Raw genomic sequence first — 16,997 nt, 5'->3', positions numbered from 1 at the left:
AGAACCGGAGTTTGCAGTTTCGACATTTCTACGGTACTGGTACTTACAATATACGTAGTCTTATATTTCATTATTACACATGATTACTGAGATCGTTATGTCTAACATAAATCTTCTTATCAGCCCCGGATTTATGCTTAGGCCTACATGGCACTAACCGAGGGGCCCCAGCCGAAAATAATATAATTTTACTTTAAAACTTCGATGAGGTGGGGGCTCAAATATCAAAGGGCTTTGGATTTTTAAGTCGCCCGGACTTCTTATAAGTATAATTTTTAATTTTATATTTATGCTTTAAGCTTATAATGTGACGTTCAATAAATATAACTTTGATTTTTAATTCTAAACAAATCCTCTTCATGCTGTTAATGAAGTTACTCACTGTGACATTTGTAGACTAATGCAAGAAACTTCTAACTGTTTACAATTCTGCGAAGATGTGTCTGCAGCTTTTTGTGATTTCTATGATGTATATAAATAATTAATTAATAGTTCGATAAGAGTTAGTGTATTTCTCAGTCCGTACCTCGTATTCCAATCAGTATATCCTTGCTCAGGAAGTCCTTCCAGATTGTTCCAAGATTTTATTGAAAATCTCTGCGATACATTTCTCAGTTCCACTTCAACTTGTTCCTTTCTTTGGGCGTAAAACTGCAAAGATGACAAATTGATAAAGAATAATTCCAACTTGGACTGTAGTATATTAAATAATAAAAGATATAGCGACATTTGTATAGATCTACAGCATATTACTATTAAAGGCATTCTATGTATTAGATACAATATTATTTCACAATATAATGGTAATAATAGGTAGATTTTTAATATGATTAAAAAAGAGTTACTTCTGAGTTTCTTGCCCGTCCTCGATAGAATGTTATCAGATACGACTTTAATCATATAAAGTAAATTTTAAGTTGATTGCAAGTATTCAAAAACTTTTCAAAAGTTAATTGATACGCAAAGTATACGTGCAGTTCATTTAATAAAATGCCAAGACCTTTATTTGCACATGCGTTTCATCACTCTGTGACAGAAAACGCAATGTGGTAACCAGCACGCAGTGAAAGTCTAAGATTATGTCTTAACTTGCAAATCCATCGCTTAATGGGTTAAGTTCCAATTCATGGACTAATATTATTATTATGTTATTTATAAACTTTATTGTACACACACGCAACACATTATTATAGCAAAGAATATATAACATGTTATAAGCGGATAAAGGTCTTATCGCTATACCAATCTCATCCAGACAAACTTTGTAACAGCAACTTAATTATAAAAATGAAAATTGATTGATTTGAATGATGACATTTGATGACATACACCGCTTGCAGGTAGAGCGGCGGTCGACAAAATCACATTGCGAACCGATTTGAAAACCTTCCTTTTATTAACTTCTTAATTCCAACAAAAGTATTATAACATTTATTTTTATTTTTGGCACCCATAAGCTTTATCAGCTTTTTTAGGTGCTGCACAATCTGCACTGTATTTGAATACAAGCTTAATAATTTAATACACGTATTGGATGTATTACTTGACCAACATTTAACGAATTGAATAATTTAGACGAAAGCGAAGTCGAATGCACTTTGTCTCATTTCATTTCAAAAAACAAAACTCCTTTACCTTCAGATATAACTACAGAATTTAATATAAGAGGTTATCTTTTTTTCAACGATATCTTTATTTGTTTGTTAACTATTTCACGTTTGACATTGTTAAAATCGGTTTACTATCATAAGGATTTATAGAGTATAATTATCATTGTAATCATTTGTCTTCCAAATTGCATATTGAAATCATAGCAGTGACAAGAATGAATACTCCAAGGTGATACCTGAGTTGCAAGTGATTATATTTAATGAATAGACGCATCTACTTTCATTTTCATTTACGGATATCGTGAGGATTTGTGCAGTTATTAAAAACAGACCTGGTTCAGTAGTAACGGAATGGTTTCTAGAAAAAAACCAAGCGAATTTAACTAATTTATAACGGTTACTATACGTTCCCGATTACTATCTGAATCTTCTTCGATAGAACTAGATCGTTGTAGTAGAATAGAAAAACGAATTGAAAGCAACGATTACGTTTCAATTGCTATAAAATGACAATTTATTAGTCGAATTTAAGTGTTAGTAAAATAAGTAGAATTGTTTCTTCATATTCGCGTAATAAGTTAAAGCAGTTGGCTAACTATAGAACGTTCGAGATTATGCCAAAATTACGTTAAACTTGAGGACAAATTGGGGAAAACAAATAAAAACTGTTTTAAGTATGATTGATTAATTAAAATATTTTTGTCACTTCAAGGTGCTGTAATAACGATGTCGGTTTAACCTCATATTAAATGGTGTTCAGATAAACAAGTTTGCAAGTGAGAAAATAAATATGACCTTGATAAATGTAGATCAAGTATGTTAACAGTTTTAAAAAAGGTCCTTTTATATCGTAACTAGTAATTACTAATGAATCAAATTAAATAATGTTGAAATAATAACAATAGTGTTTTCCAGTGATACCTTCTAGTATTCGTACGTAATAGTATAAAAAGCTAGGGCTTGAAAATGGCCGCCGTGAGTCACGACCGAAATAAGTCAAGTTATTGTTATCATCATCATCGATTGGTAAAGTACTTTTAAAGCTAAGATGACCCATTAGTCAGGACACGTGAACATATACTATACTTAATTTGTATTTATAATTCAGTTTGTGCGCGGCGTTCCAAGAAAACATCGTGAGCAAACCTGCTTACGTCGGATAAAAATCTGCCACATGCCACCAAGCCTCTTTGGAATAGCATAGAATGAGCTCCAAGATTTCTCCTCAAAAAGGAGAGGATGCCTTATTCCAGTAGGATTCACCGTATTCCGACGCAAAAACATATATATTTTAAACTACTTACTCTATCCATTATTCCAATCTTGCCAAAGTCGATCCAGCCAGGTAGAAGACGGCTTGCTATCGTCACAATGGGGTCATTGTAGCCCCAAAGCAGTCCTTCCGCTGTGATATTTATGAAGAGTTTGGATCCAAGGGCAGATATTGAGTAATAGGCTCCGACGTTCGCGAAGTAACCCATGTTATCTGCTAAAAGCGTACTGATTGCCTGGAGAAGATAAAAAAGAATTAAGGAACACGTTGTCAATAAAATATTATTTTAAAGATGAAAAATGATCTTAACGTAAACGTGATTTGGAACGTTTGGGAAATTATTAACAAAACTAATATTAAATTATAAAAAAGTAATTGGGATTTTTTTAAGTCGAAAAAATTCTCAGTAGCATCCGGAGTCTGGAAGTACGAAGTGTGTGCACTCTCATGCCTCAAAATGCATGTAAAGCCATTGGTCCTGCACTTTATCTCTTCCGGTCGTCTCGGATTTGCCGTCCAATCGGATTATTTGAGTGAAACAATTGAAAGTCCACTTTTGTATGCGCACACAATTATGCACTATATGTCGTCCTGTGTTAGCCAGTCTCCCTTGAGAATGGCCGACATCGGAAAGGAAGACATCATAATAGTCCACTATAAGTTCCGTTATGAAGCAAACATGCTACCACATACGATATATGCTTAGTCTTATAAAAGGGCAATAATGCTATTGAATAGATTCTAAGCACTTAAATCCTAATGGAAGATCACAAGTTCATATCCGTTAGCTTCTACAAATTACGCAAATTACTTAAAATAGACAAATTCTTAGAAATAAGCCGCGTCATTCAACTGTAAACGTCATATCAATTAGCAAGTTACAAAATAATTCTAGTATGATTATTTTCTTGAATAATCTTAAGATACTTGACGCAAATCAATCGTGTTTTCTTCAACGGATAAATATTATTCCGTTCGTGAAACGCGTATAAGCATATTAATTGTTTAAAAGGAAATAGTGTCTTTCCTTGTATGTTGAGAAATTACTCATAAACAATATCACATTATATTAAAAACACTTTTAAATCGTTTTTTCGATATTCATCAAACGGGAAACTACCCACGGACAATCTTATATAATATATAAGATTTACTTTAAACTCCATGCCTTATTATATGCAATATATAAACATATTTATAATACTATATAAATACGACGCTCCTTAAATAGCAAGTGTTTATAAGATATGCCCGAGAAAAATACTTCCAGTTCTATAAAAAATCCAATTCTAGTAATAATTAGAATGTTTATATTAAGTCATTAATAAATTCTTACTCATTATATCCATGACGGTCATTCCATATACATTAACAGTAACAGCCTGTTAATGTCCCCCTGCTGAGCCAAGGCCTCCTGTCCCTTTTGAGGAGAAGATTTGGAGCTTATTCCACCACGCTGCTCCAATGCGGGTTGGTAGGATACACATGTGGCATAATTTCAATTTTAAATTAGACACATGCAGGTTTCCTCACGATGTTTTCCTTCACCGCCAAGCACAAGATGAATTATAATCGCAAATTAAGCACATGAAAATTCAGTGGTGCTTGCCCGGTTTGAACCCACGATCGTCGGTTAAGATTCACGCGTTCTAACCACTAGGCCATACAATTCTTAAATATTTCTACATAACATTCGAATATCGATTCCGCAATAGTAGTTTCCCTGTCGTAATTAATACATTATATATAGTTATTTAACTGACGGACGAGACGACTGCAGACAGTCCTAATCGATACATATACCCTTCAACTTCAATTTCGTTAGTCAAAGGTCAATGATCTTAAGTCAACATGTATCTTTGTATGTACATAATATATAAATTCTATACAACTTTATAAGTTATTTTTATAACAGTCGTTATTTACATCTACCTACATAAATTTTGAATACATTCAATTATAATATTCCACTTATTGATAAACTTAATATTATTATTTTAATGTTATTTTATTTAAATTATCTTTTAATATATCTATATTTTATGGAGATAGATATAAAATATAGGCGCGGTTAAAATGTTGGTTAATAAAAAGTCCAAAGGATATTATATCGTTTCGGTGTATAATAATAGAATTATGATTATTTCATGATCGTTAATATTTTTTAATCCTCTCTGTAGAGACGTGATTTACTGTTATTGAAAACTTAAGTCACCATTTTTATTAATTTATGAATTAGATTTACAATAAAAATAAAATGTTTTTTTTCCACAGTTATATTTCTCGCTAGTAATTTTACACGATGTCTCGTATTGAGACCTATCTGGTGCGTTATTCAAGGCGCGAGAAATTCTCGTGACGTAACAAAACACGTTCGGTTACACAAATTACCCTTGAAATATAAAATAGCCCCAGCCTAATATGACTTCCAAATCACAGGTCGATAGATCTTATGGTAACCATAACCCACATTCAGTTGATTGAACGCAAGACCTTCAATTTTTTTTAAGTTAACTTATATGCTTGCTCGACCACACCTGATGGTACTGATGTAGCCGAAAATGCATCGCATTTGCCTAGGACAGTGAACCTTAACCTTTTGTTGCGGCACACTTGTAAAGATTTCAAAATTTTTCGGCACACAAAGAATAATATGTTTAAAAATTATTTACTTATCTGCGTAAAATAGATTACGGACTAAATTTTATGGATTTAAATAAATATTCCTGTTAAAAGGCTTTATTTTTAAATCATATTATTTAATAATATTATCATAATTATATCTAAAATTTGGGGGCACACTTTTAGAATTTCGCGTCACCCAAAAGTACCGTGGCACACTGGTTGAGAATCACTAGCCTAGCAGATGCCAATTCACTGCATTGAAGATACCGGGAATATAATATTCAAGAATTTTTTTTATTAAATAATGTAATAGTAATTACATATGACCATATATTTCATACATAATATGGTATATCGTATATTATGGGTACTATCAACTTATCACTTTTTTTAATAGAATGCTTTGAATTTGCCCTTGTTTGTGGAGGAACTGCATTATATACACTCGTAATACTGCATTTTTAAAATACGGTCGGAATCTGACCCAGGTTAAGGTAAACTCTATTTGAGTCTCATCTGACTGATTTGTTAATTTAAACCAGCTTGACAATACTGGCTTTCCTCGAGGTAGCTGATCCTCTACTACTTATCCGACGGCCAAGAGAACCAATGTCTCGATCCTGCAACAACTGCACATAAAAACGAGATTGTCAAGTATTTGCTACCAACGTGCCCTTCGTTATTTTGGTCATATAGCGCGAAGGCAGCCTGATAGTCTCGACAAGCTGATGGTGCTTGGCAAAGTGGAGGGAAAACGACCAAGTGGCCGCTGCCCCACACAATGGTCGGACCAAGTTACCAACCTCACTGGTCTCCAAGTGACCACAGCCCTGAGGAAAGCTGAGGACAGGAAGGACTGAAGAAAATTCATAAAGATCGTGACCCAGACCCTAGATCAGAGTGGACACGACCTTCAGCAATGAAGTAAGCGACCGAGAAGAAGAAACTACGGTCTCACAAAAATTTCAAGGTTGTGAATTAGACAGAATAACAAACGCAACCAATACAATTTGTATGTAGGTACGTGTGGTACCAAATTGACAAAAAACGGCAAATCCAATTTATTATTGTTATCACTGTCAATACAAAAGATCGTATGTATAAATTGTGTTATTTACAGATCATGTAAAGTTAAAATTTTCAACTTTTTTTAGTTTTATAGTCCATGGAAACTTAAAGTATTTACATATATATAATAAAAACAACAAACGAAGAATTTATGTTTTTATCTGAGAATTATTTTCAACATACGTCCTTTTACACTTGCAGTAGAATTATATCACTCAACTATATTATAGCTCTTACAACTTAGTGTAATTGATAAATGTATAAACAAATATTTCATATTTGTCTCCACTGGGATATCCTGCGACCAGGGTCTAAAAAGACACATAATATTAACACTCAAACCAAAGTCAATGTCTACATGAATAGTACAAATATTTGTCAAAAATATTAACGCAGATTTGCAAAGAGCTAATGTTGTTTTTAAAATTGCTGGCTCGTCAACACAACAATACCAAGTACTGCTGTTTTGCGGTAGAATAACTGATGAGTAGGTGGTACCTACCTAGACGAGCTTGCACAAAGCTAATTCCTAATTCTCTAATTCCTGCTTCCCCCTTCCTTCTTAAGTCCACGCGAGCTGGTTCTCGATGTCACCGCCTAACTGTGACATCAATTCCATCGCGCACAAAGAAATTTTTCAACTCCTTTCTTTGTCGCACTACCAAAGAATGGAATTCCTTACCAGCTCACGTGTTCCCTTCCTCTTACAACCCGGGTTCCTTCAAACGAGGCGTGAAGAGGCATCTTGCGGGCCGGCAAGGCGGGGACGGCTAGTACAGAGCATTCTTCCCGACTGTACTGGCCGTCGTCGCGTTTGGACTCTACTACGACTTACCATCTGGTGGAGTAGAGTCATTTGCCATCCCGGGGCATATAAAAAAAAAAAAAGAGCTCTACCACCAGTGCGGCATATTCCACCATCTTGCTTCAGCGAGAATGAAACACATTTAGCAGAATTTCATCCGATCCATGCACCATCTCGACTCCTTACCAACCATAAATACATAATATAACATGTGTACTTAGTGCTTAAATGACTCACTCACCCTTTTCACTAGAATACAGTATGACAAAGCATGATATACATCGTATTATTAGGTATTATCGTATTATACATACATAGTCTTAAAGACATACATAGAGCCGTGATAGCCCAGATTGAAAGATGTAAATCTTATCCGATTGTTGTAGTTGAGTCTGTACCTGGCTGGTGGTAATGAAATAAAGTGAGTTGCTAAGAGTTGATGTCTATAATTTACAACATGGTGGCAGCGGTAAGGTTTTTGTTATAGTTATATTAATTAGTTATATACATTATTTTAGTACTTAATTTTTTGTTTTGTTTATCTTTAATTTTAATTAACTTACAAAAGGAGAAGATGTTTTAATTGAGTATTTTTGGTTATATTATATTATTTTATATTTATTATTTTAGTACTAAGTTTTTGTTTTATTTAACTTTAATTTTAATTTACTTGAAAAGAGGGAAGATTTTGTAGTTGAGTCTGTACTACCTATAATATAGTCTATATTACCTATAAGAAATAAAGTGAGTTGTCAAAGAGGTGATGTCAATAATTTACAACACCGATGATTCCAGATTCGAACCCTGACAAGTACCACTGGTTTTTTATGTTAAGAAAAAAGAAAAACTTTATTAAAAACAAAACCGGTGTTCCAGACATAAAAATGTAAAAAGAACAAGAATACTTAATTAGTGAACACGAAGGCATCGTGAGCAAACCTGCATGTGGTGGATTAAAATCTGTCACTTGTGTCTCACGAACTTGGATTACGGCAGATAGATGGAATAAGCTTCTCCGAAAAAGTAGAGGACGCCTTTGCCCAGCGGTGGGATATTAACAGGCTATTACTTAATGTTAAAACGCTAAAATAAGCAGTGAATGGTACCTACAAATACTCCGATATATTCAAATTAATTAATTCATTGTACAAATGTTACGCTGTTTCGGAGAAGAAATTACCCTGACTTCAGAAGAATCAGGAAAAAAACTCGTAGGGTTTTTTATCAAATTTTATAATTTTAAACTATTTCAATATAACATATACAAAACCAGGAGGCGATAATTAATTTCTAAGGTATGATAATTCATATCCATGAACAGTTGAACGCTTTCTGGGAAAAGCGCATATATGACGAGCCGGTTGGTGTGGTTGGTGGCTTACCTTTCACGCTGGAGGTTGTGGGTTCGATTCCCACTCAGGACAGATATTTGTATTCATGAACATGTCTGTTTGTCCTGAGTCTGGCTGTAATTATCTATATAAATGTGTATTTACAAAAGAAAAATAATATGTGTAGTATATCAGTTGTCTGGTTTCCCTAGTACAAGCTCTGTACAAGCTTAATTTGGGATCAGATGGCCGCGTGTGAAAAATGTCCCAGGATATTATTATTATATTATTATTATGTTTGATGTGATTTCAAAGAATATTTTATGAATAATATTCAATTAATTAACATAATAATACACTACAGTATACATGTAATTTTATGAATTATGTATTTTTTTAATATTAACAGCAATATAATAGTATTTTAGTATTTTTTTTTATTTCTTTACCATAAATATTAATTATAAATTCGAATAAAACATTGTCTTCAAGTTTTTATTTGTATACTTCGAATATATATATATCCAACCAACACGTGTATTTCTCATACTGTCAATAAAACAATATGGCTACCGTTCAAGCGGAATTTGGACGCTAATTAAATGAATGTCGAACGTTGACGTTTAGCCTCGATAATACAATAGGAGAAAGGTTTTGAAAAAACAAATACTCCAACTTATATTAATATACAATACCAGTGTTGGTTTTTTTAATAAATTTTTCACTGGTGGTAGAGCTTGCGCAAGCTCGTCTGGGTAGGTACCACCCACTCATCAGATATTCTACCGCAAAACAGCAGTACTTGGTATTGTTGTGTTCCGGTTTTTAAGAGTGAGTGAGCCAGTGTAATTACAGGCATAAGGGACATAAAATCTTAGTTCCCAAGGTTGGTGGCGCATTGGTGATGTAAGCGATGGTTAACATTTCTTACAATGCCAATGTCTATGGGCGTTGGTGACCACTTACCATCAGGTGGCCCATATGCTCGTCCGCCTTCCTATTCTATATAAAAAAAAGTTTGATGTTAATAAAAATAACTACATTGAGTTCGTTTCGCCAATTATTTTTTGATCAGTTGTTTTAGTAGATTTCTATAAAGTGTATGCTTCTATATTGAATAAAGGTTTTGATTTTGATTAATCAACTTTAATTAACAAACAAAAGCGCTTGTATAAAAAAAGATAATCTTTTATTACGCAAATAATAAACTTATATTAAAAAACACTGTAATTGTTGTTCGTCTTCATTAATCAGACGGCGACTACAATTATATTTTAATTATATGAATAGGTACTGATTTTACAAGATCAAGGTGAGTTTGTAATTAAAATAATAATCTATATATCCTGTACATATTAAAAATCAACGTTCCATCTCCTGTCTGTATGTCCATAAACACCCGAGATACGCGTATTAACTTCCCAGTGGGAATTTTGTGTAAGGGGTCCGATTTTGTGAATCCCGAATTCTGACATTTCTCCACGTTTCAAGGTCGCTAGAGTCCATCGCTAAGGGTTTTAAGAGGATGCCTGTGTGTATGTGTGTACGTGTGTGCGTAGGTACGTTCGGATTTTATTTCGTCAAGATTATATCGAGGACAAAAAATGATATCGAGATGGGACCAACTGCATTGGTTGACATTGATCGAGTCATTTTTTATCTGCTAATCAGGATACTGTAGCAGTATTCTGTACGAACAAACTCGAAAACGGTAGTGAAATGTCTGAAAGTGATATGCGATATTGAACATAAAAATTATAACATTTCAAGCATCAAAATAGTATATCATCATAAGTCGGTTGTCAACATTTCACGGATGACTATGAGGTAAGTTCTTACAGCACTGCAGCTTTTCTGTTGTTTGTCAACCGATTTTCTTTTGTTTTTTATGAGTTATCTGTATAACTCATTATTAAGTTAATTAAGCAATTATACAACAGTTCAGTACCTTTTTCTCCTCTGATCTAAAAATAAAACTGAATTATCTTCATTTTATTGTTAGTGTATTCCGTTCACCCGAATGTGTAAATCAAACTTCTTTGGAAATATGAATAGAAAAAAAAAACGATACATAAAAAATCAGATATGATTTCTAAAAATTTTAAATAATAATTATGTTGGAATTTAGACGAGCGACACGCGATTTTGATTTGTAAAGTAACTATTTTTATTTATTATTTATTTAAAGCTTTAATGTATATTCCACTGAATTTCTTAAATATATTTATAAAAACATTTATTGTTCTTTTTTAATTTAATTTAATTTAATTTAATTCTTTGAAGTAAATTAACATATTTAATATATTTTTTCATTGTCATGTCTTAAGTAATTCTAAGTGGTCACGACTTTATCTATTGATTAGATTGTTATTATGTACAAGTACTAATTATTGACACAAACTATATTATTTAATAATACTAAATAAAAATAAAATTAGCAGTTATTATTTTATGTATAAACACGTTTACTTTAAGATTGATTACTGGGACTACCTGTCCCAGGTTTGCTGGGGTAGAATAAATATATTACATAATATATAACTCTATTAGTCTATCAGGCGGATTACTTTTTTCTGATATCTTTAATTATTAATCTTCACTACAGTAACAGCCTGTTACTGTCCCACTGCTGGGCTAAGGACTCCTCTCCCCTTTGAGATGAAGGTGGTAAATTTACTCGTGGTAGGGCTTTGTGCAAGCTCGTCTGGGTAGGTACCACCCACTCATCAGATATTCTACCGCAAAACAGCAATACTTGATATTGTTGTGTTCCGGTTTGAAGGGTGAGTGAGCCAGTGTAATTACAGGCACAAGGGACATAAAATCTTAGTTCCCAAGGTTGGTGGCGCATTGGCTAATTTCAATGAAATTTGACACATGCAGGTTTTCTTACGATGTTTTCCTTCACCGTCAAGCACGACATGAACTATAATAACAAATTAGTCCCAGATTTGCTTGGGTAGAATAAATATAATATATAACTCTATTAGTCCATGAAGCAGAATATTTTTTTCTGGTATCTTTCATTATTAATCTTCATATTTAAGCAAATTTAAACAAAACCTGAATTATTAAATATAATAATATACCTGAACTTTCCTAATCAATCCATTTGTCCATTGATGTTTTTTTTTCGATAGTCTTTGAGTTTACCGCGTTCAGACATACGTGCCGAGGATCTTTATTCTGTTATATGTCGTGATATTGTAATGAATCAATCTAGAGTGATATCTATTCTGCTTTTTACGTGAGTAAGGAATAATTTTATTCAGTTAAATTAAAAATAATTTATTCTTAATTCTAAATTTTATATCGATCGTTATTTTGGACTACAATATGCAGTTTGATTTTTATACTAAATTTTTAATATTAATATGATACGGCCTTACTTTTAAGCCTTGCGTTGTGATTGCTTATTTAAAACCTGATATCTTGCTTTCTGACATTATTGATATGATATTTGAAAGAGGAAGACAGCATTGTTTTCCTAATCACCCGCTAACGAAAGCATGTGTAAAATAACAGTTATATGGTTTGTAAATTTTTATTGTCTAACTTAGGATATGCTAATAAAAATGTGAAAAATATAGAATATATACTAACAATTAGAGCGATATTCGGCGCCATGACCTTCACGTCCTTGTAATGGGCCACTGACTGCTCCGGGAGGAACTTGAGCACGGTCTTTGGATTCATGGTCATCACGCCGCGGTCCTTATAAACCGTTAAATTTTCGTTTGTTCTCAATTCCCTGCAATTAAACAAATATTTGAATTAAGCTGATTAGCATGGATACCTTGTTTTCAACATCGGAATAAGATGAAATAAAAATATAAACTAGTAACTTCAACATCTCTGAATACTGACTTGGATTAGATCCCTTAGGGTAAGACCAGCCTGTGCTATCCAAAATGAAATCATTTCTATTTAAGCACGTAAAGTCACAAGTATTTTTAATCTGGTGCTTAGTTACTTCTTTCCCTCGCACAGTTCATCCATCCTTTTCATGATTTTCTCACCTTCCATAATCATTCATGCCCAACACCTATTTATTTTTTTAAGGTACTCACGGCCTCAAATACATTAGTAAGAAATATTACTCACTGAAATTTAAAAGGTCCTATCTCCTCAACCTCAAACTGCGTGGCCTCGCCGTTGAGATATTCCTCAGTGTTCGTGTAGTTAAAGATGTAGACGTCAGAAAATACTTCATATGTCGGATTCTGCCACATTCGATATATAAATTTTCCTTCTTGTACATCTAGATACTGTTGACAAAACAGAAGTTATAATTATTATCTGAAACTATAATGAATTACATAAAACGTTGATTATAATTAAAAAACAGAAAGCAAAAAAATGTCTTGGAGCTTTATATGATTTTTATCGTTGTTTGCATTTAATTGTTTCTATAATTATTTTTTATTTAATGTAATACGTACTTGCTTCCTGTAGTTTAACTGTCAATATTTATTGCATTTGTGTATTGTTATTAATTCGTGGTCATGTTTCTACAACGGCCTTAGCGTACTTTTTTTTTATTTTAAATATTGCAAATAGTATTATTCACTTGTATATCATTATGCAAGCTCATCTGGGTTTGATAAAACATATTTTTCAATTATTCTAACACCATACACAGAATTGCTGTTGACATTGATAAAGCAGTGCTATTACGGGTACAAGGGACATTACATCTTAGGTCCGTTGGATCATTCATCAGCGTTTTAGGAGAAGGGGGGCAGGTGTTTGAAATAAAAAAGCCGATATCCTTCCTTAGGGTTCAAGCTTGCTTCGTACCAAATTTCTTCAAAATCGATTCTGTGGTTTAGCCGTGACAAAAAGACAAACAGACATAGTCACTTTCACATTTATAATATTAGTATCAATTTATTATTGAGTACGGTCGAAGGTAATCAGTAGACCTCTTGTGTAAGAACAAAATTAAAATTCACCGCAGGAAATGGTTGTCAAATATCAGAGAGTTATTTGCGACTATTATAGTAATATAGAATTTAAAGGATACACACGTCAATATAGAAATTAAAATGTACTTAAGCCAATTAGGTTGTCACAGGCACTTTCAAATCTTCTTTAAAAAAAAAAAAAGTTACAACCGGCTCTGGATGTAATGCTAACGGAGAAGAAAGAAAGTGAGATACGAAGCGAGTTTTTACAGAATGGTACTGTATATATAATGGATGAATTAATATTACATATATGGGAAAAAATAAATCATTAATATTCTGTACGTATAGTCGAGATTAAATTATTTATATTTGTATATATTTTGTTAAAAGTCAACTCATAGAAATTTGTTTAATTTTTAGATGAACGAATATAGTTTTAGGTGTGTTTGTGTGTGTGATAAAATCAAGTGTTTCGAGCGAGCGTGCGTCGATCGTTGCAACACGTATCCGTTTTAGCAACGCGGAATTACCTTTAGAAATTGTCATGCCTTTCGCAAATGTTGTCTTTTAAGTTATTGAGTTTCGTGTGTAAATGTGTGTGTGTGATTGTGTACTTGTGTGCGCGCTCGTGCGTGAGCATTCTTGTTTGTGCGTTCATATATGTTCGTGATCATGAAAACCTGAGCGTCAATACATTGTTTAAAAAAACATCTCTTTTATTACATCAGACATATTTTATATAAATTCAAAATATATATACATATATTATATAGTATTGTTTTTAATGCTTATTTTGTTTTTTGATTTTATTTTAATTTTATTAATTATAAAAATGACTACATACATACATAGTTTAAAATATGTTGTTGATATATGAAACCTTTATGATTAACTTTATATATAGAGGTAATTTTAAACGTATAAAAGAGGATGATGACCTTGACTTTGACAAGTCAGCACATAATTAAAATTAAAAAAACTAACACGTAACTTGATTTTGCGTAACCTTGGCAAATCCAAAGAAGGCTAATTAGAGGTCGGAATAATTATGTATTTTAAGGTACTCGTATGATTGCAATGTTAGGTCTTTAGCCCCACGATGAGAACATGACCTTATTTTGTTAGATATTCTACTTGTATATACGAGTACATGACTTATCGAGAAAAAACTAGACTAAAATTAATCGCTGCTCCACGCGTTTTCAAGCGATTTAGACGTTTCTTTGAATCAGGAGCCCCTTGCTGTTGGTTCAGCATCGGTTGTATTGTTATATCTTTGCCATTGTATGTGTGAGGTGTATGAATAAGTTACACTATATCTGGTGTGAATAAAATAGTGAGTTTATTAAGTTTCTTACACTTTGGTTTGCTTTACTAACATTATTTTTGACGAGATTTTGCATATTTATATATATAACAAATATGCTTTTTAGTGTATATATATAAACGTTGCAAATATACTGAATGAACAATTCAAAATCACATTATATAAAAATATTTGCTTTCAATATTTACGTATATAACATTATTTGACTTCCTCGTTGGTCTAGTGGCTAGGTGTAAGGCCGCAGATCTCGAGGTCTTGGGTTCAAAGCCCAGGTCGGGTCACTTAAAGTTATTGGGTTTTTCTGTCGAAAATTCTCAGTAGCAACTCGGAGTCTGGGAGTTGGAAGTGTGTACACTCCCGAGCCTCAGAAGCACGTCCGTTGTTCCTGCGCCTAAACTCTTTCCGATCGTGTCAATTTGACGTCCCATCGGACTTTGAGAGTTAAGGAATAGATAGTGCACCTGTGTTTTCGCACACACTTGTGCACTATAATATTTCCTGCGCAGTTGGCTAATCTCTATTGAGATTGGCCGCCGTGGCTGAAATCGGTCCTGAGGACGTTATGTAACATTAATATTCTTATTTTTTTTCTCACAAGCAGCATCCGCGAACACGTTCTCCGGTTTCAAGCATGTTAATGAATGCCGTTGTAATTGTGCACACACGAAAGTGAATTTTAGTTTTCACGGGTAGTATGTGGTTTTGCAATGTCTAATATTAAATAAACAAAACAATTAATACGTCTGTCATGTGTAAACATTCGTATATTTTTTTGAGGAATGATATATAAATAATTTTCCGCGACTTTATCATGACATTGTCACGACACACGAAAAAAATTGTCTTCTTCATTCGAATATCAAATTGTTAATTACAGAAAGGGATAAATCTATGAGTAACTATTGACCCGCTACACGTTATTAGTAATTGTACTTAGTAGTACTTATAAATGTCCCACTGCTGGTATAAATGCCTCCCTTCTTTTAAATCTTTTGAAGAGGCTTTGGAGCTTATTCCATAACGCTGGTCTGGTGCGAATTTTTTTATATACAATATGTGGCAGAATATCATACAAGCAGGTTTCCTCACGATATTTTCTGTCAGCGCACATGAATACTTAGTGATGCTTGAATCGATTTGTACTCACAATCGCTGGTTAAAACTCACATGTTCTAGCCACTGAGCTACCTCGGCTCTACACATTATCGTCATTATGTCGTATTACATCATGTATATGTCTATGTGACAATTAACTTTTTTATTCGTTTAATTAATAACGATAAGCATCTTAAATTATAAGATCAAAAGTTAATTAGATGTAAATCCTTTTACATTAGGTACTTGTCAATTAAACCACCAACCTGCGTTCACTCACCATTCTATCTTGGATATGGTAACTTTAATTCCATTGTTGGAATCGCATTAGTTATGTTTTTCATGCCTCGTACATTTCTGGCTGTCTTGCGACAAGGAAATTAGGCGTGAGATCATGTCGCTTTGGGTAATTGTCGTGATGTTTTTTGTGACACACTCAACATTTTTCGAAATAAATTATGCAAAGCTATACTTGAGTCCTGCTTGCTAGCCGTTCATGAAGAAGTTAGTAACAAAGACTTTTTTATTCTATAGTCAGAGGTATATCAATTTATTTGATTCATCAATATTATTTTAATATAAGCAATTATCTGTTCTGTTATATTTTCACATTTTTTTCATTTAAGTTTTATTTTATTTTATTTTTATTTTATTTATATTTGGGAAACATACAGTGTGTTATTACATAGAATTAAGGAATTATTACTAAATCATAAACCAATAAAGTTTCCACTTAAAAATAGTACAAATGTTAGAGTATGCGTGTAAAAAAGACAACAGAAAGAGACAAAAATACAATGCAATCTACGAGTACAATCAATACGACTAATTACAAAGTTAAAAAAAAAAAAAATCAAGAAGTTAAATTACAATAATATTAATGAACATAAATATAAACAATGTCATTAAAAATATTTAAATTTGATTTCAACAATTAAAGTAACATCATAAAT

General features: G+C 32.8%; 1 protein-coding gene across 1 annotated transcript in view; it reads right to left on the bottom strand.

Annotated features, from left to right (window-relative positions):
* Window positions 1-16,997, bottom strand: part of LOC126773005 (lysosome membrane protein 2-like) — a 61,828-nt gene that overhangs the window by 16,555 nt on the left and 28,276 nt on the right. The window contains exons 4-7 of the mRNA XM_050493618.1: window positions 12,817-12,980; window positions 12,316-12,463; window positions 2,915-3,118; window positions 527-651 (exon numbers count right to left, since the gene is read on the bottom strand). Coding sequence (XP_050349575.1) covers window positions 527-651; window positions 2,915-3,118; window positions 12,316-12,463; window positions 12,817-12,980 — 641 coding nt within the window. The remainder of the gene's footprint in view (window positions 1-526; window positions 652-2,914; window positions 3,119-12,315; window positions 12,464-12,816; window positions 12,981-16,997) is intronic.

This window comes from Nymphalis io, chromosome 13 (genome assembly GCF_905147045.1).
Source record: "Nymphalis io chromosome 13, ilAglIoxx1.1, whole genome shotgun sequence".
Lineage (NCBI taxonomy): Eukaryota > Metazoa > Arthropoda > Insecta > Lepidoptera > Nymphalidae > Nymphalis > Nymphalis io.
The sequence above is the reverse complement of the archived record's forward strand: the minus strand, read 5'-3'. Positions and strand labels throughout refer to the sequence as shown.